This window comes from Ruditapes philippinarum, unplaced genomic scaffold, assembly GCF_026571515.1.
Source record: "Ruditapes philippinarum isolate M1 unplaced genomic scaffold, ASM2657151v2 ctg474_1_1_1_1, whole genome shotgun sequence".
NCBI classification, from domain to species: Eukaryota; Metazoa; Mollusca; class Bivalvia; order Venerida; family Veneridae; genus Ruditapes; species Ruditapes philippinarum.
Window position 1 is genome coordinate 106,084 of NW_026860999.1, and position 21,001 is coordinate 127,084.

The 21,001-nt window shown below is 32.3% G+C and overlaps 1 protein-coding gene across 1 annotated transcript; it reads right to left on the reverse strand.

The window, feature by feature from the left end:
• Positions 1–2,538: 2,538 nt before the first annotated feature.
• LOC132714181 (nucleoporin NDC1-like) lies at positions 2,539–20,969 on the reverse strand. The gene is made up of 16 exons (XM_060696967.1): positions 20,806–20,969; positions 17,018–17,138; positions 16,550–16,651; positions 15,813–15,984; positions 15,481–15,604; positions 14,474–14,582; positions 14,019–14,067; positions 13,425–13,560; positions 11,895–11,987; positions 9,747–9,828; positions 9,121–9,258; positions 5,359–5,447; positions 4,701–4,815; positions 4,049–4,149; positions 3,462–3,613; positions 2,539–3,072 (listed from the first exon to the last, which is right to left on the reverse strand). Exons 1-16 carry the CDS (start codon positions 20,836–20,838, stop codon positions 3,009–3,011), a joined length of 1,680 nt encoding a protein of 559 aa, XP_060552950.1. The 5' UTR covers positions 20,839–20,969; the 3' UTR covers positions 2,539–3,008.
• Between the last annotated feature and the right edge of the window lie 32 nt (positions 20,970–21,001).

A 21,001-nucleotide genomic window follows, 5' to 3' on the forward strand; every position in this document is an offset into this window, starting at 1 on the left:
TTCCGTATGTGATTAAAAAAAAAATTTCGGATAGTCATGTTTATTATTTCTTATATCTTGTCCCACTTTGTTGCGAACAAAATAAAATAATCTAGATAGATTTAGCATTTAACTCCTGAGCAAACCAAAAATTATCATCAAGAGTTTCTTTGACACCAATTTGTGCAGAACCTTCATCAATCCCAAAGCTTGATTTCCCCGTGTCAGACGTTCCAAACACAGCCAAATTTATTTTCACATTTTTAATCGTTTAGTTCCCTGCCTAAAACAATTTAACTGTTGTCGATCCATGTCAGCAGCAGCTTGTCTAAAGAAACCTTCATTATTGTTCAACCCTTGAAGCAAAATAAAGAAAAATACAGATCAAAAGCACATCAAATACGAATGTGTTTTGCGTGCATGTGTTTTGTGTGCGTGCCTGTGTCTTTTTGCGTGCGTGGCTAAAAATAAATTGTTATTTATGGAAAAAGTGCTTTTGAACACTTAACGCTTCAGGACTATATTGTTTGTACACTTCTTATTCAGTATATATCAATATATTATTTTGTATTGTAGAGACTAGGAAGATTCGTTTTACCTTGTAGAAGTTTTAAGTGATGAAAATGATTGATATAAAAGGGCAATATTTCGTCAAACATGTATCAGAACAATTTGGTTCTCAAACTTACACCAAAGGTTTGTATCATTTCGTAACGATATATATATTTATTTATCGAGTTGAAGGAGCAACATTTTTTACAATACTTGTGTTCATAAAGGGGCTGTTCGCTAATGTTTTAATTGTTCATTTTTATACTTACTTGTGGAAAGAACTGAATGCTTGTGTATGCAAATAACAAGTAGCTAGAATTAGCTTCCAGTACAAGTCCACCTTGAATGACAAGTCCCAGCAAATGAATAACATAAAAAAAACATCCATAATTGTTCTTTAAAGAAATAGCTATGGGGGTAATAATCCTGACATACAGACATGAATATTCTAATGTATAACAGTCTAACCTGCTTACAGTGGTCCGTAAGAGGACTTAGCTTAAATGGCCGTTATAGACGGGTTATCACTGTATGCAGGTTGATTTTAATATCGTAATAAGTTATGACATTATATATTTGTGACCATCATCCGTCCCGCTTCATGGTACAATGTAAATTATCATCAAAACTTCATTGGAATGTTTCGTAGGTGCTTGAATGTAATTTATTTTCAATGAGAATTCTTCTTTCGGTTGCCGTGACAACTAAAGATTTTTTTTAACAATCAGTAGATCTGTCAAAATATCAATAAATTGGAACAAGTTCAAGTGATCAATCGCTCTTTCTTTTGATTAAGTGATCTAGAGTTTAATATCTTATTTATCCATGATATTACTTGGACATAATACTAAGTAACGACAAGCAAATTCGTTGAATTTATATCCCCGCCGAGTTCTGGTTATTACTAACACAACAATTGAAGACATAAGGCTTTATTTATATATTTGTCATGGCATAAACAGTAATATTCTTTGTACATGATAAATATTCAGGGCAATAACAGAGCCACTACTCTGTGTTAAATAGTACTATCTGGACATGCCAATAAGATGTAAATTGCCTTTTTGTATCCATGGTTGCCATAAAGTTTTGTTGAAATCAATACAGCAGTTGCAAAGAAATAGCAATATTGCTCTATATGCATACTGCATAACTAACCAAGGGCCATAACTATGAGTAAAAGTGTCAGACCGGAACAAGGCGATGATATGCGCATCTCCTCTTGGTATTGAAGGTTCTATAGATGCATAACTAATCAAGGGCCATAACTCTGAGTTAAAGGGTCTGACTGGAACAAGCCAACAATATGCGCATCTCCTCATGGTATTGAAGGTTCCCATAAAGTTTCGTTGAATTCCCGCCAGTAGTTGTAGAGAACAAGTGCGGAAACGAAATTCGGACGGACAACGCCAAAACAATATCCCCCTCCCGATTCCATCGGCGGGGATAATTAGAATCCGCTTTTTTTTGCGATACATTGCATTGAAAGATTTCCTATGAATGAAATTCTTTTAACACCTAAAAAAACATTTCGCTTTTCTTTTAAAAAAGCATTGAATTTTATATAAATGTTTAAATAGTTGAAAACTTACCCTGTGAATAACCCATTTTCTCCTTCTGATGCTCAATTTTGAGATCAATTTGTAAGCTTATTGAAACACTTCCGAATCCGTTCCTGGAACCAACCAGTAATAAGCAATTAGTGTAAAGTTACTTGCTCACGGAAACAATGGCTTGCCCCCGACAATGTTGTACAGACTCAGTCAAACAGAGTCTGCAATTTTCATGTGATTTTGTTGTTATTAACGCTTCCGAGGGATCACTTTGTTTCCAGATTTTGAACCCATAAGGCCAGCAATCCTTGGATTACTTGTCCAATGCGTTAACCACTCGTACAGGCCGCCTCTTGAACATTGCTGTATGATATAAGTAATAACTATTGAAGAAATATGTGCTGTAAGCCATGATGTAGTACTTTAGGCAAACATAATAACTGACTAATGAAAATTGAGAAACAAGTATTTATTTTTGTTGCCGAGTATCAATGACTGAAAGCAATACAGAAAATATAGTACATGTATAATCACATTTACGACAATGTTTCGAAATAATGAACACAAAAATGTCATTTTTATACAACAATTATATAGCAAGGTAAGCTGTAGCACTTTCATATATACATGATTTTGAGGCTTCCTCAACCTCTACTTATAACAAGGAACTAAAGAATTCTCTTATAAAAGAATTTTAAAGATTTCAAAACACAAATCATACACTAGAATTTCATACAACATGTGATGTTAACATATACAAACTTCAATGATAAACAAAGTTTATTCTAAGATTTTCACTTGCACCATTTGTTTTATAACAAAGTTCATCCCATAAACTATCACTTTAACACCTAAATATGTTATTATAACTGTTTAAAACAGTTATCATATTCTGATAATCTCTTCCCTAATATAGGGATTGCCTTACTCTCTATAGTCTAGAAAATGATGTAGTTTTTTTTCTGTCTCCATCGGTAAGCCAATATCCCTGCAACAAAAACAACAACACATTTTAATTATCATGGTATGAGATACATATTAGCAGCTTAAGTTATGTTTGCAAGTATATAAATCTGACGCAGAAATAAATTAGCACTGAAAAATAATCTTACAGCAGTCAAAATGAAATTTTGTTGGATCTTAAATTTGTGGTTTGACCTATCCACAAAAATTAGTTCCACATGAATAATAATGATTTTGCAGTATATGAGTTTAACAAGAATTTGACTAACCAATTTGTGTTCAGTTGGTTATCACATCCAATTTTGATACTAATTATAGTAAGTATATTAATAGGTTTTATAGACCTCACATAAAAAATTCTTAAAACCCATTAAAACCCAGCCTTATAATAAAGTATAAACTATAATAACTTACAGGAGATGTTTACCAAATGTGTTGATAATGCTATAGATGGAACTCTTCAGTGAGGATTGTAGTAAATATTTCAATGGTACATCATTATTGTTCACATCTTTTGTTACACGTCTACTTACACCACCAGTTAACTTGAAATGTTTGTCAATGTTCTGTAATATTAAGTAATCATACACATGAAAAAACATACTATTTCTTTTAATAAAACCATATATTCTTAAAATCCTCACTTTTACTTAATGGAAAATATGTTTTTTCAAAATATATGCTCAATATTGAAAATATGTATTGGACTCTATCTGTCGTCTTCTTGAATGATTTTAATGCATAGCTAATTTTATATATTAAAAAATTGGGTTAGCTAATCTTATTTCTGATATAAGATTTACACAAACATTTAGTTTCAGAAAAATGATATCTTTATATATCTTGAGAAACAAACTTGTCATTGAACGTGAAACTTAATAATAATAGCAAATGGTAAGATTTATTTGTAGTTGTTAAACGAGAAAAGAACTGCTATGATTTTGTTTATACTGGGCAAAAAAGTAAAATGGTGGACACTGTAACTGTTTTAGATACTATACCTCTTGTAAGTTAAGAATAACTGTTATAATATCTCTCAACGACATCTGAACAACTCCAAATGAATCTTCATGAAATGATGCTACCACAAGTGATGACAGGGCTGTTAGTAGAAAAATGTGAGAAAAAAATATTTTATTTCAAGGATAAGTTGTGTCATAAAATAGACACCTTTGAAACTCTTTATAATATTAACATTAAATGAAAGAGAATAATTTCTATCAGCACAGAGAGAAATAAACCAATTCTTTGACATTACTATCTCCAAGATAACAACAGTCACCTTAATATATGATGGCCTTTAATAATTTCTCTTTATGAACTATCTTATGTATTAAATCTTACTAAGTTTTATATACTAATTCATATGATTAGAGGGTTTTTCATAAATACAATTATTTATGCAATTAAGGAAATTGGTGTTGGGGTGTATATGGTAAAATAAATAAACAAGTTTCTGGAAATACTTGTACTTTAAAGTTCAACCAAAACAGTTAAATGAACCTTGTTTATCTTTCGCTTTCAAACTCATATTTCTACATGAGAACAATCACATATGTGTTCAGCTTGTAAGGTGGTTTTCAGCTATTTAACATCATTTATCTATACCCTATATCATAAATATGTCACATTTTATATAAGATATAGACCTACCATCTACTGCCCATATCTGTATGAAGGCTGAGGCAAACAGGTTTTTATGTGTATTGTCAGGTACCTCTCCAGTGAAAAATGTCAGCAATGATCTCTTCTTTAATCCATTTACTATCTATCAAAATAAACAAACATTTAAAACTTTTACTTTTACATCTAAATCCATTACAGAACATGTACATGTGTACTGAAATATATTGAACAAAATAATGTTTCTAGCTAGGTGATTAAACAATTTTATTGCATTATACAATGTATCCTCAATAATTGACATATTGTATATCAAAATATTCAATTGTTATTCCATATCAGCATGAATAAAGAACTGCCACTAACAGTTCAACTTTATTTCAGTAAAGAGATCACTATCAGTGGGAATAATTCAGTTTTAATGAAAATGTTGAAAGATTGAAAAATGTTGTTAAAAACTGAAAAACTTTTGTATTGCTTAATTTGTGTAATGAACAGCTTTGACTTGATAATCAGCCATTGTTATTGTCAGCAGCTTTCCTATTAAAATATAAAAACTAAACAATGAACAGCAGTAAACAAACCATCAAATTGTATGTTCACACAGACTGTATTGGTTCTGACATAGGTCTACAATTATTACATCTAGTAAACTTTAAACAATAGATAAAGACTGCATGAGATATACCTTGTCTTTGACAGCTGATGTTGCTGGTTTAGAGGTACCATCAGTAGTTGATGATCTATGTTTTAATCCATCAGATGTACCATTACTTGCTGAAAATATATAATAACTAATACAATATACCAGACACAATTATATAAATATAATATACAATGTATATTAGTAGATAAACTACATACTTCATTCATGGACTATTACAATAAATATCTTCTTTCTGATAACCAACTTTTTACAGTATAATTTTTTTTATGTAATTAAGGTCTCCTTTGCAATGAACAGCACAACTGAAAGCAAATTCTGTAAAACTTATTTAGATATGGGCTGCCAAGTTTAGGAAGCTTTGAAATTTTCAAAATTGCTAAATCATCATATCTCTACTGGGATCCTACATGTTTACCGGACAATCAGTTTACCGGACAAAATCTATTCCTGTCAAATAAGGCTTTATTTTTTGCTTCGATTCAAAAAATTATCCGGTCTGAATCGTACACACACTTTCAACTTCAAAGTAAATAACAACAAAACCATTCTCAGGTAAATATTCTAGATTCAGTTCTTTATTTACTAACATACCCTTTTGTTAACTAGTTATTTCATGACCTGGTCATGCGGGGGAATAAACTGTTCTGCGCATGCCCGAATATTGAGGCCCTTAGTGGGTTTTTTTAGATAATTCTTCTCAAAGTTACCTCGGGAAACAATCGTATACCTCAGGAGACAATCGTATATATTTTAATGATAAAAAATAATTTTAATTTTTGTTCAAACAATTACTCGTTGTTGTCTTTTACAAAGAAATGCAAATGAAAAAAATATATAAGGAAACGGGTTACGCTTATGGGAGGAAACTCTACATGAAATGTACAAAAAATAGACTTTGTGGCTTTTGCAACATGCTACATTATGATCAAAAGGAAACTGTATGAGAAAGAACAGAATTCCATTTGAATATCAAAATGTGTCATACTATTAAGGTCCATGAAGAATCAATACGTTAATTGAGTTAATAGTGTTTATTTCAATTACACCCCCTATATTGGCCTCTTCGTAACAATCATGGCTGCCGTGTCTATTTTAGTGACATACTGGGTTTTTCCAGTATCTTAACATTGCCATGCAATAGTCGTAGTTTCCTTGCTTAATTTTAATTTAAGACTTCAAAAAATTTTGAACCACAATGTCCGGTAAATTGAGTTGTCTACACGATTTTTTCCCTCTTTTAATGTCCTACTTTAAAGACACATTTCTACGGTCAAATGTTTATTTTTATGTTTGATAAAGGAATGTTTACGTATATTAAGAACTCACAATTATTTGGGTAAAATTTCATTGTTTTTTATTATTTTAAATAAAAGTTACAGCGAAAAAACATCATATTTTGTCTGGTAATATGTAGGATCCCAGTAGACAAAAAACCAAACAAGTTCAAGGAATTTAGTGAACCATTCCCATTACTTATTTCATAAGAAACAATTTTGAAATCAAGCAAATTCAAGACTTATTGCCTGCACAATTTGATTTAACTTCCAAAGCTGATAGACTTTATAGTTTCTATTAAGCTGACAAGTAAGATACAACAGTCATGGGAAGTATAACAATCAAACACAAAAATCATTGGCATTAAAACAACTTAACACAATCTTCATTAGCACTTATACAAGAACACTCAATTATCATGGTCAATTACAACCAAACGCAAATGACTTGGACAATAGAAGAACCAAACATTAATATCATATGCAGGTAGACAACCAGTCATGTACTTAAATAACCAGACATGTCATGGGCACAAAGACAACAACCATATACAAATGTCATGTGCACTCAAGACAACCATACACAATTAATATGGGCATAAAGAGAACTGGATACATATGTAATGGGAACTAAGACAACCAGTCACAATTGTCATGGGTATTAGCAGAACACACCACATTTGTTACAGGCAATTAACAATAAAAAACTAACACAGTTGTCTTGGGTACTAAGACAAAACAGATACAATTGCCATAGCCACTAAGACAACCAGACACAAACATCATGGGCAATGAGAAAGTCAGACACTATTGTCATGGGCTCTAAAACAAGCAAACACAAATATCATGGGCAATAAGACAACCAGACACAATTGCCATGGGCTCTAACACAAGCAAACACAAATGTCATGGGCAATAAGACAACCAGACACAATTGCCATGGGCTCTAACACAAGCAAACACAAATGTCATGGGCAATAAGACAACCAGACACAATTACCATGGGCTCTAACACAAGCAAACACAAATGTCATGGACAATTAGAAAATCAGACACAATTGCCATGGGCTCTAACACAACCAAACACAAATGTCATGGGCAATAAGACAACCAGACACAATTACCATGGGCTCTAACACAACCAAACACAAATGTCATGGGCAATAAGTCATGGGCTTTAACGAAACCAGACACTTACATCAGAGGCAATAAGACAAGCAGCAGTGTTCAATCTAGAACAAATTCCCAGGGGGCCCTTCGGGCCCATAAACTTTTCAAAAGGGGGTCATTTGAGAAAAAAGGGGGCCCACACTTAAAATGAACATCAAATTCAAATAAGCTATTGTATCTTTTAAGTTACTTGTTCACGTACCATATTTAGACCAAAAACGGTTGCAAAATTACAAAACAACTCAACAAAAAAAAAATGACATTAGCGTTGATACAGGCTCAAATTTAAGAACTGATTGGTAAAGAAACGCGATGACATAATGTTCAAAGAAAAATATGAATCTTATTTTAATGTTACCAGGGATATTTGACAATAATGTTCAGTTTTTTAATCAGCGCCCGATATATAAAGGAAAATCATAGTTTGAAATTAGCTTTGTTTATGAAGAATATAAACTTACAATAGTCGCTAAAAACATTTACTCTTCTCAATATATCCAAGCGAAAAACAAAGTGTCAACAGGTGCTAAGACAATGTATATTGACATACCGGTACCTTTGATCTTTTGTCAGGGCAGCAGTTCTTACGTCACGCTTAAGATGTCTGTATTGATTAATGATATGCACAATGTTTTAGCGCCGACCAGCCAAAGACCAATCAAAGTTAATTTACTTAATTGTCAGACACTCCCTAGCCAATCGTGTTTGATTGCTCCATCTTTAAGACATTTTTAATTGGATGAAGGCGTGTTCGTATTAATTTATGCACACTTCTCTATAATTAACTCGCATTTTCACATACATATATATTTTTTTTCCTTTGGAAAGTTATTACATATTTATTTGTTTTGACCGTGAAAAAAATATATCTACACGCACGTATTGGATTATCTGTGACGATTTGTTTTGCTTTTAAAAACTGTGACTCAAAAGTAAGTAATAGTTACGGTACGAACAGGTCTACATAGTATTTACACACGCGGACCGAGAGAGCGTAGCGATAAAGGTTTTTAATGGGTTACCGAGTGCGGTAAACTATCTTACCAACATGCTCTTGTTTTTCAATACAAACTTCAGTTTTGAATTCAGTATTTATTAATATTATTCACAAGAAACTTCTTTTATGTACTTAATCAGGTTTAAGAAAGCATTCTAATGTCATTTAGGGCATTTTCTATGAGTGCGCCCATCGGGCCCACAGTTGATTTTGTTTTGCGCCGGCGGCCTTTTCAGGGGGTCAATGGCGCAATGGCGCGCTCTAGATTGAACACTGAAGCAGATACAAATGACAACGGCAATAAGACATGGTATTAAAAGACTGATTAACTAATGTGTTCACCTGTTTTCTCTGCATGTGGTTGTCTTACTGGAGCATTAGCCAGTATTTTCCAGTTCACTTCTTGTACAGTATCATTCATCTCTTGTATTACAGCCAGACATACAGCTAATATTTTGTTCCAGTTATGTGGATGTCCACCTGTAATATTGGTTTCAAGAACTTATTGATTAATGTACAGCTTTAATATTAAAATAATATCAAATAAAGATTTATTTGAAACAACAGTGTGGTTGTGAAGATTCAATATGACATAATGTGAAGAACTGTTTCCTAAAGTTCCAAAATAGAAGAGTATATATTTGCTTAAAAAATAGTAATAACATTAAGTGTTTCAACTGAAAGGCCCAAAACACTTGATGGTTGATTAGTATTATTATTATGGAAAGTGGACACAAAAACTCATTTACAGCTGGCACAATATACACAAAATCATAATTATACAATTTTTCAGCAATAAGAATTCAAGTCCTGGTAACTGGTAATCATATAGTTTTTGATATTTCATATAAGCTACCAAATGACAAAAAAAAACAACATTGTTCAACATAAATGTGAAAAATATCATATAAACATTGTAAACGTGATTACAAAAGTTTGTATTTAAAATATTTTTTTTTATAACTTACCTGGCTGACTTAAACTGAAAAGTTCCTTTCTCCTGGTATATGAATGTTTGGCCAGTAAATCCAAATCCATAAAACCCAGGGCCTATAAACAAAATCAAGGTTATCAATTATTGATATATACATGCTATTATAATTTCATCCATGTTCTATTTAACAACTGTAAGTTTTTGTTTCTTTAGTTATTCTCTTCCATAATAATATTGTAACATAATGTTGAAAATTTCAACAACATAGACAAGGATATCCCCACATTTCACACGCAGGTGTATGGACAGACAGATAAGGGCAAATTTACACCCCAAACATAAAAAACTGTGATGAAAATGACAAAACATAAGTTAATCATAAAATAAACAAGAGGGCTATGATGGCCCTGAGGTCACTCACCTGTATAGGGGCCCCCGGGGCCAGTTTAAACCCCAGGGCTTTTATTTTAACAAATTTGGAAGACACCCATTAGAAGATGTTTCATGATGTTTAGTTTTTACTACACACATAATGAAAAACAATGACCTGCCCCCCCCCCCCCCCCCGGCAGGGCCAAATTTAACCCAAGGGCTTTTATTTGAACAAACTAACAAACTAAGCTCTAGCTCAATGGGTTTTTTAAAAGAAGATTTTTTATGTTCTTTTTTTATGTTCTTACTATACACATATAAGGAAAATCAATGACACCGGTGCGGGGCCAATTTTGACCCCAGGGTTTTTATTTGAACAAACTTTGTAGACACTCACTAGAAGATGTTTCATGCTTAATATCTAAACTCTAGCTATTTGGGTTTTTTCATAGAAGATTTTTGAAGTTTTTGCTATACACATATAAGGAAAATCAATGACTCCCGGGGCGGGGCCAATTTTGACCCCAGGGCATTTATTTGAACAAACTTGGTAGACACCCATTAGAACATGTTTCATGCTAAAAATCTTAGCTCTACCTCTTTGAGTTCTTTAAAAGAAGATTTTTTAAGTTTTTACTATATGCATATAGGGAAAATCAAAGACCCCCTGGGGCTGGGCCAATTTTGACCCCAGGGCTTTTATTTGAACAAACTTTGTAGCCACTCACTAGAAGATGTTTCATGCTTAATATCTAAACTCTAGCTATTTGGGTTTTTTCATAGAAGATTTTTGAAGTTTTTGCTATACACATATAAGGAAAATCAATGACCCCCGGGGCGGGGCCAATTTTGACCCCAGGGCATTTATTTGAACAAACTTGGTAGACACCCATTAGAACATGTTTCATGCTAAATATCTTAGCTCTAGCTCTTTGAGTTCTTTAAAAGAAGATTTTTTAAGTTTTTACTATATGCATATAGGGAAAATCAATGACCCCCTGGGGCGGGGCCAATTTTGACCCCAGGGCTTTTATTTGAACAAACTTGGTAGACACTCATTAGAAGATGTTTCATGCTAAATATCTTAGCTCTAGCTCTTTGGGTTCTTTTAAAGAAGATTTTTTAAGTTTTTACTATATGTATATAGGGAAAATCAATGACCCCTGGGGCGCGGCCAATTTTGACCCCAGGGCTTTTATTTGAACAAACTTGGTAGACACTCACTAGAAGATGCTTCATGCCAAATATCTAAGCTCTAGCTCTTTGGGTTTTTAAAAGAAGATATTTAAAGTTTTTTCTTTTGGTTGCCATGGCAACCAGAGTTCTGCATGGAATTAAATTCTTTGAACAATTTTTAAAGGTGACCACCAAAGGAACATTCCTGTGAAGTTTGGATGAAATTGGCTTAGTGGTTTATGAGGAGATGTCATTTAAAGTAAAAGTTTATGGACAGACGGACGCCGGACGAAAAGCGATCACAAAAGCTCACCCTGTCACTTTGTGACAGGTGAGCTAAAAATAAATTAATTAATTTATCATATCTATCCACTGTAGAGGTGAATATATCAAATGTCTCCAAATATCATATACAAAACGAAAACAGTTTACGAATCACGATTTATCAGGAGTTATTTGTTTAAAAGAGAAATTAAAAGATCCTATTTACTTGAAATTGATTTAAAGTGCTTATGAATAAAAAATCAGTTTGGTAGCTTTTACAATGTGTGAAAAATTAAACGTTCTATTTTATTTCTTTTATAATGGTGACATGTTTATGTAAGAATTTTTGCATTGTAATTAAGTGTTTTACCTGTAAGAGTGGTAGATTAGTACAGGACAGAGAATCTACGAGACATTTATTCTTGAAATTATCAAACATTGTGCTCACTGGAAACTCATAATACTGAAATAGTAATCATCATTTATAACTTAATAAAGATAGAATATGAACGTATCATAATCTAGTTGAAAAAAAAAACCCCACAACAACAATAAGCACATGTCCTTTCTAAGAGTGGTTTGGATTAAGACAATGTAGGATTCCAAATACTGATCAATTGCTGTATTTCAGCTTTTAGCAGCTACTTACAATGATTTGTCAAGCTAACGACAGAATAGAGCCAGGTCAACCTTCACAGTTATACACTCTATCAAGGAGCTATTCTGCTGACTACATGTACTTAATTTTATTTTGATCTTCAAATACCTCAAACTCAAAATATCCTCAAAGCATATTAAGTCCATTACACAAATTTAGCATGATAAAGGATAAAGTAAGGAAAGTTATTCTTTTAAGCAAAGAAGTTTCTGTTATTAGCTCCATTTTTTCTTCTGAACCATGTTAATTTTCAAATACAAATTCAAACATCAAACAGTTCAAGTATAGTAGAACTTCTATGTGTTAAATTTAAATGTGTCGATTTTCTTCATGTGTAGAAAGACCCTTCAGGTACCCCTCAGTGCATTATTACAGGCATCAACAGGCAGCTGTGTAGAACCACAGATGTACTGTAAGCTAGCTGGATAGCTTTCTCAAATGAAGGATTACAAAGTACCTAGTGGGATTGAACTCACAGCAGAAAAGGGCAAGTGGTTTGATTTCAAAGAACTTAACCACTCGGCAACGGTCGCCTAATTTTACGGTATGTCGAAGTAAAATGAAAATCCCATTTTTTCCCCCAATATAATTTTTTTAACATATATACTTGTCAAACTTTTATGTGTCGATTTTTTTGGTGTGTTAAAGTTTTAATGTGATATGTAAACAATAATTCTGGAACATCTTACCAAAAATAAATAAAATTCCATCAATAAATTTGACACCTTCCAACTTAAGGTATTTTTACCAAATATTTTTAGCCGCAATGATGATTGCAAATCAATTTGTATGACAGGTGTTAATTACAGGGTCATGTGTTCTAACCGTCTTTGAATGCACTCTTGAGTGTAAGAATATACTTTAATTGTTATCATTATAATTGCCATGGTTGTACATGTATTTGAAAATAAACACAACTTAATTTCATCTTGAATCTTCCAAAATCTGCCTTCACATGATTATCACAATCAGTCATGTGATATATTTACCATAAGCAGATTTAGTTATCGCCATTTCTTTTAATTATGTCTTTTGTAACTCACTTGTAGAAGTTGTAGCTCAAAATTCTGTCATTAAATTGAAAACCATATAGTTTTTACACATTAGTCCCTTCAACATTGACTTCCTGAAGTTCTATAGTATAATCTAAAACTTTGTGAACAACATGAACCCTATACACAACATCTAAAAAAAGGTTATTTACATTAACAGCCTATAAACCTATAACATAAAGTCACACACCTGTGTATTGTAGACTTTGTAGAGTAGAGCACCATAGCACCACGAGAACTGTATAAATAAGCCAACCAGGATTGTCTGCCATAGTAAAGCAACATCAAATAACAAGCCAAATAAACTGTCAAGTCTTGACTCCCTCCTGTAATATATATATCATTTATAGTTTAACAACTGTTTTAGAAGTATTCATACATTGTACTTTTACAAAACTGAGTGAAAATCTGTTCCCTGTCATTTATCTTATTTCCTAGTAAGTTGTTTCTTTGTATAAAGTTAAGGATGGATGTTTACAAAAGCTCTTAGTAGGACAGATAAATAACATGCAAAAACTTTACCAAAGTGTGATGCTGCCACTGATGCAGGGGTGAGTACAAAAGCAAATAATCAAGCTTAAAAGAGATGGTTTTAAGAGTATTAAAAATCCTGAACTGAAGGAGTATTCCTTAAAAAAAATCTTATAAAATTACCCTATTAAGAGCAGAACTCTCAGACCAACAATAATGACTGAGTCTTTTCATAGGTCTTAACTAACAAAGTGTTTACTGAAAATTTTTTTTTTCTAAATCAAATTCAACTATAAAGTTTGAAAAATCTTACTCAAATTTAAGAGAGAGGGTTTCAGCTATAGCATCTCTTGGAATATTTCCTGAAATCAGAAAAAAACAGTGTTCTGTGTAACATTTAACATGCATGGACAAAATATACAAAACTTTTATCATTTATTTGTGTAAACAATCTTTGTTGTAAACAGACAGTTAAAAACAAAGTTTTTAATGTTTTTTCTCTTTTTTTCTATATAAATTGAATCTGGTGACTTTGAAAAAAGTCCAACTTAATGAGTTCTTTCTCTCTTAACATATTACACATACATACAGAATTTAAGAGGTAGGTATGTTCCTAAAAAATGTATTGTTTCAATAAATTTAAAATCATATAAGAAATGCAAGTAAGATCAATAAATTTTGGAGATATTCTCTCAGACAATAAAGTCACAATAAGTAAGGACGCCATTAAGGTACAAACTATAAAATCTGGTATCACTATGTACTGACCAAACAAATAGTAGAAAATGTAGAAGAATTTGATCTGAAATATCACATGACCAAGTGCTGACCAGGCTGTTCTTGGCATCCTCCCTCGTACTTGGAAAAACTTTGCTTGCTGTAGATTGAATAAAAAAAAAAGAAACAAATAAATCCTAGTTCAATTAAGACATGTTATTTAGGAAAAATATTTAGAATAATTCTCAATTTAACTGGAATTACATGTACTTCAAAAAAAATAATAAAAAAATAACAAACTAAAATTTGCAAGGTCACATATTTAAGCTAGGGTAAACAACCAAATTAATAGCATCATTTCTTCAGCAGAACTTTGCATACATCTGACATTTTCAATCAAGTAATTACAGAGTATATGACTGAGACCATTGAACAAACTGTGACCCAAAAATTGAGAGTTCTGATCAAACCCACTCATTGTCCCCATAACCTATAATCAGCCAACATTTATGCTTTTTTGTAAACTTGTTGCCATTAACATTCCTATAATCTAGCATCAGTCAAATGATATTTTCTTCATGCAAAAGAGTTATGTGTGATTCTGAACCAGTAAAAATCTGTTGTTTTTCCTCACCATGTTGCAACAACTTCCCTACATTAATCAATGGCATTAGATCGTAATGTATTACACCCTTATACCACAGAGAAATAAACAATCCAACAACTAAAAATCTTCTCTATCTCTCCAAGCTTGTAGGGTAAGCAGAATTATTACCGTGAAATGAATCCATTTTGTCACTTTTAACAGAAAAATAAGCAAAGTAATTGATCATTACTTTCTTTAAAGCTCTTGCTTTATATATTAGAAGACCATAATGGTTCCCTCTCAGATTTTCTCAATGAAATTGTCGACCAGAAGCAAAATATCTCAAAGTCTAAAGACAACAAAAATGTCATCAATATTTTTGGAAAATACTACAAACTTTCTTCAGTTTAATCATAGTAAAATCTATTGTCATTTAAAAAATATTATTATAAAATATTTTATAACTATGTACCTGTAATGTTGGGAAATGTAAGACATTATTCTGGTTGATGTAATGGTAGACAATATACATTTTTCCTGTAAAACCTCCATATAACACCACAAATAGATGGTACTCATTGATACAGTACAACTCACTAAAATACAAAAATGATCACATGATTATTTACATAATAATATTTTCAAAATACATGCAAAAAGTATTTTCTACATTCACATATAAACAGTTTTTGATGTTAAAAATACTGTTTAGATTTAAAGTATTTATCATAATAGAATTGTGATTGTAACAACATTGATGAGAAAAAACTAATTTATCACACTCATTTTTTTAGATTTTCCTACCTGTCTGCAGCACACTGCTTAGACAGACTTGTATATCTGTCCCCTAGTATACATGTACACACCCATCCGAGGATTAGGCCACACCCCCAACATAAAGCTGCATACATCATGACAGAACCTTTACATAACTGAGGGAGTTGAGAAAACCTGGTAATTGACATTGTTGGTATCACTGGAAATACAAAATTCTCTATCTTACTTTCATCATTATTATGATTAGTCTATCTATAAGACAAACAAACAGAAAGTGCATAATATTCCATTAACATTTTATTACTATGTTTCAAATAGTTTTCATTCAAATAAAGTACATTTGAACATGAGGAGAATTAACATAATGTTAATAATTGTTTTAATATAAAGCTTTGGAAAGTCATATTAGCCTTTGATCATTGGCCTCAGACTAATATGACTGTCTTTATAACAAAGCTTTTATGAAAACTTAATTACTATCAATGAATAATAGATTATTTACATCACAGTATCTTCCTATATTTGACTGAATGATAATGAATTTCTTTAAGTTTAATATGTTCACTTAATTCTTTTTGTCCTTCAAAAGTGTCATCTGACGAAAATAATGACGGGTGTATAACCCATCAAGTTTGTGCCATATTTAAGGTTATTATTCCAATGTTTTAGACAGCACAAGAAATCTTTTGTCTATTCATTAAATTACAAGAATATTAATAAAACATATGTCATACATGTATAAATAATTATATAAATCATAATACCTGTATATGTGTTCTTTGAGTAGACATAGAAACCAGCATTCACCAGCATGATCAAAACTATATTGCTTAAAAATGTGAGAGAGAACAAACTGCTTACAAAATCTGAAAGTATATATAAGGTTTTAACAGTAAAAATATGACAATAAAGGTAACTTTGTGGTAAATCAAGACAGGCAAAACGAAAGTTTCAACAAGTGCTAGGCCTTTCAAAAAAAAAAAAAAAAAGATCTGTGAAATTAGGACAGATTGGTCTACAGATGGTCTTGCAAGTTAAAGAAATTTTCCAGAAAAAAATTCATGTACAGTTAATGTGCTACCATAAAACTTCACAATGAGCATTTGCTATTCTTGTGTGCTAATACTATACTAAATGTTTTGATGAAAGCCATTTTAAAACATATTAATACTGACCTAGAAATTTTCTATTAAAGAACAAAATATCAACAATACAAGCAGGATTTAGGTTACCTGTGGTCCATTGTAGAGGATGAAACAACTGAAAGCTTGTCAGGAATAGATAAACAATGCTGATGATTGGCAATGTTATAACAGACCAGGCAATAGCTGCTCCTGTACGCCACTGTATAACCTGAAATAATAAATATTAGATTTATTCAAGTTATGAAATAATAATAATGTAAATGCTTTCTTCAATTTGCTAATAACAGATTTATGGATTTTTTTATCTATTTCATGGATTGTTGTTGTTGTTTTTTTTCTAATTAGTTTTTACACCTTGATGTTTTAGTATAAATCCACATTGCAGTATGTTCAAACCCATATACATAATCATTCTGTTATTAGCAACTGTGTTGTTATACAGTAAGACTGCATCTGTAACAATATGCAGATTAATTGTTAAAAAAACCTGCATCTATAAACTGATTCTTCCATTCAGCCTTGAATTCTTTGTAAGGAATTGTAACATGAAGATCTAATTAGGAGATTGGACTTATAAATTGAAAAAATACGTATTAATTGCTATGTTTAAAAAGATACTAGATGTAGGAGAAATTAACATATGTATACAGAGCTCTAATTACCTTATAAGGGACTAAGGTAGGGGACACAACAAAATATAATATATGTTAGGCCATCCTTAAAAAAATGTTTGTTTGCAGTAACGCGACCGACTCACAAAATTTGCCCCTACTCAAAATTTTTTTTCATGGTCTGGATAAAAAAAAATTTTTTTGAATCAGAAAATTATGCCTTGTGCTTTGTTTTCGTTCTGTTACAGGTTAATAGAAGAAATAAAATGTAGGTCTTATTAAACTAGAATTCAGTTCTCAATTTATTAATTGTTACCAGATTATCAGAGCATATATTGTCCAGCATTTTGAAATTCCATGTTTATTTGAGAGAACAGTTCAATAATAATAAAAAAAAATCAACCTACCTACCCACCTTGAAAATTCTGGGTCGGGTTACTGCAAACAAACATTTTTTTAAGGATGGCCTTAGCATACATTGAATTAATAGAAAATACAATGTATATCAATCTGCTTTAAGTAACAAATAATTATGTGTAAATTTAACAATTTTCACTTCAATATTTATAAATTTAATCAAATTTATTTATCATATCTCTGAATTCTGTCAGGCATGAAAAATACTCATAATGTTAAGTTCAATTAACACCAAGTTACATTCAAAATGGTGCCGTGAATGACAAATGACAATGAAAATTTTATTCAAATTATTTATAGGTATATATAAATGTATTGAATTGATAACAATTTGTCCCAGATTAATGACAATTTGCCCCACTTTAAAACAATCATTAAAAACATCCATTATGTCATCAAAATTAAGAAATGATAAAAATAAATGACATACAATGTTCTCTGTATCTAACTTTAAGTACAGAAGGAAATCAAATTAAAATATATAGAATTCTATACCTATCAATGAAATTTTCAGTGTTAGTTCTATTTGGGCGGCGCCATTTTCAATGTAACCCAATGATAATAGGGGAGGTATTCTGATAACGGACAATCGCAACTTTTCGAATTAATGCGGTTAAGTCAAAGTTCAGTGGCCCCGGGCATTGACTTGCACGGCTAATGACTACACGTGTATATTTAAAAAGAAAAAAAATAAGAAAAAAATATAGAATTCTATACCTATCAGCGAAATTTTCAGTGTCATTTCTTGTTGGGCACTGTAACGCAATGATAAACAGCAAGTAATCTGATAACTGACTAATCGCAACTTTTCGGCCTACAAGATAACGATAAAAGCCGAGGAATTATGGGCAGCCATCTTGGATGGGTACCATAATAAGATAGGAAACCAGAACAAATTTAAGCAGTGTATAAAATTAATACGGAATGGCACTTTTAAAGCGAAACTTACGGTAACGCGAGGTACCTGCTAGATAATGATTGTTTTAAAAACTTTTGACCGAAGTACTGAATTGTCACATCGCAACTTTTCGAATTACAAGATAACAATAAAAACCGAGGTATTCTGATTGAAAATGGAAGCATAGACTGGTGTCCTGCGCAACATGATAGGACAGGGAACCAGAATAAACAGAAGCAGTGTATAAAATACAGAATGACAATTTTAAAACGGAAAATGTAAAATAAAAATGAACGACTAATTTCACAGTAAAAGTAAATCAAGCTCGCATTGAGGCTTTGCATCATTCATATTACGCTTTGCCTAAATTTCAAATTATACAGGGAAGTCAAAGTCATAGACTGTTATTATATGAGTCTTTCATAAAAATAGTGCCAAGTAAACACATACGTTACTCGTTCTCAAGAGTTGGAAGTTTACTTCCTGGAGGGATGTCTTTATAATATTATTTACACAAATGCTCTATTGTAAGCCTATAACAAATAAGAAAATCAACAATTACTTTATCTTGACTCCAAAGTATGACACTGACCTATTGCCAACAAAAGCAACCCCTGGCTTTGGCTTGCCTGGCTAGACGACATGTGTATATTTAAAAAGAAAAAAAAGAAAAAGAAAAAAATATAGATTTCTATACCTATCAGCAAAATTTTAGTGTCATTTCTTGTTGGGCGCCGTAATGCAATGATAAACGGCGGAGTAATCTGATAATTGACAAATCGCAACTTTTCGGCATTCAAAATAACAATAAAAGCCAAGGAAATATGGGCAGCGGCTCCAGGCTTTGGCTTGCCTGGCTATAGACTACACGTGTATATTTAAAAGAAAATCAAATAAAAAAACAATTAAAAATATATAGAATTCTATACCTATCAATTCAATTTAAATAATAAACGTCGAGTGTTCCGAGTGAAAATTGAAGTGGTTCATGAAATACGGAATGACACCTTTAAAACGGAAAAAAATTAAAGGGCTTTTTAACGACTTCCCTGTTTATAGGCTTTGCCTAATTTCAAATTAAGACAGGAATTAAGACATCAAGGCCCAGGCCTACAAGACCCTTGTTAGACCAATCCTGGAGTACGCAGGCACAGTCTGGGACCCACACACAGCCACCAACATCAACCAGCTTGAAGCTGTCCAAAGGCGAGCTGCCCGATTTGTAAAAGGCGACTACAAAACTACCAGCAGCACCACTGCAATGATGACAGACCTAGGCTGGCCAACTCTACAGCATCGCCACTCCAATGCCAAGCTAGTGATGGTCTACAGGATCACGCACAACCTCATAGCCATCCCAGCTGCACAGTACTTCCACCCCCTGACACTTGGTGGCCATGGCTATGGACACAGATTCCATGTCCCATTCTGCAGAACAGACACCATGAAGTTCTCCTTTGTACCTTCGGCCATCCGCCTGTGGAACCAGCTTCCACAGCACCTAGCCACAGCAGTCAACCTTGAGGTCTTCAAGGGAGGACTAGTCATGGGGCCCTAATATGCCGGAGTTGATTTTATTTTTAACATGTTCTTCTTTTAAATCTGCACTTATTCGCCGCACAACACTTTGTACATACACCCTGTACATCAATGCTCCAGAGTGGGTTATGTACAGTATTGGAAGAAGAAGAAGGAAACCAGAACAAACGGAAGCAGCGTATAAAATACCTAATGACACTTTTAAAACAGAAAAAGTAAAATATAAATAAGACTTCACGGTTCATAGGCTTTGCCTACTTTCATATAAGGTCAACTTTCTCAAATGTTAAGACATGCCACGTGGAAATATGCCATTACCATGAATTTAAAAGATGTTTTCTACAAAATTATGTTTTTTTAGCATCGCGAAATCTGGTTATAATACGTGAAAACGTTCGAAATAAGTTTACCTCTCTCTGAAACCACTTGTCTATTGATTCCATTGTGAAATTGTAATCAATTTTGTATAAAGTCTAAACAATAGTCGTTTTTTATTCTCGCTGTCTTGAAAAAACTATGTTTCATTAAATTTCAAAGGAAGCGCCATTTTGAATAATCTCTTTTCTTTAAATTCCTTATGATTTTCCATTTTGTGGGACGTAACAA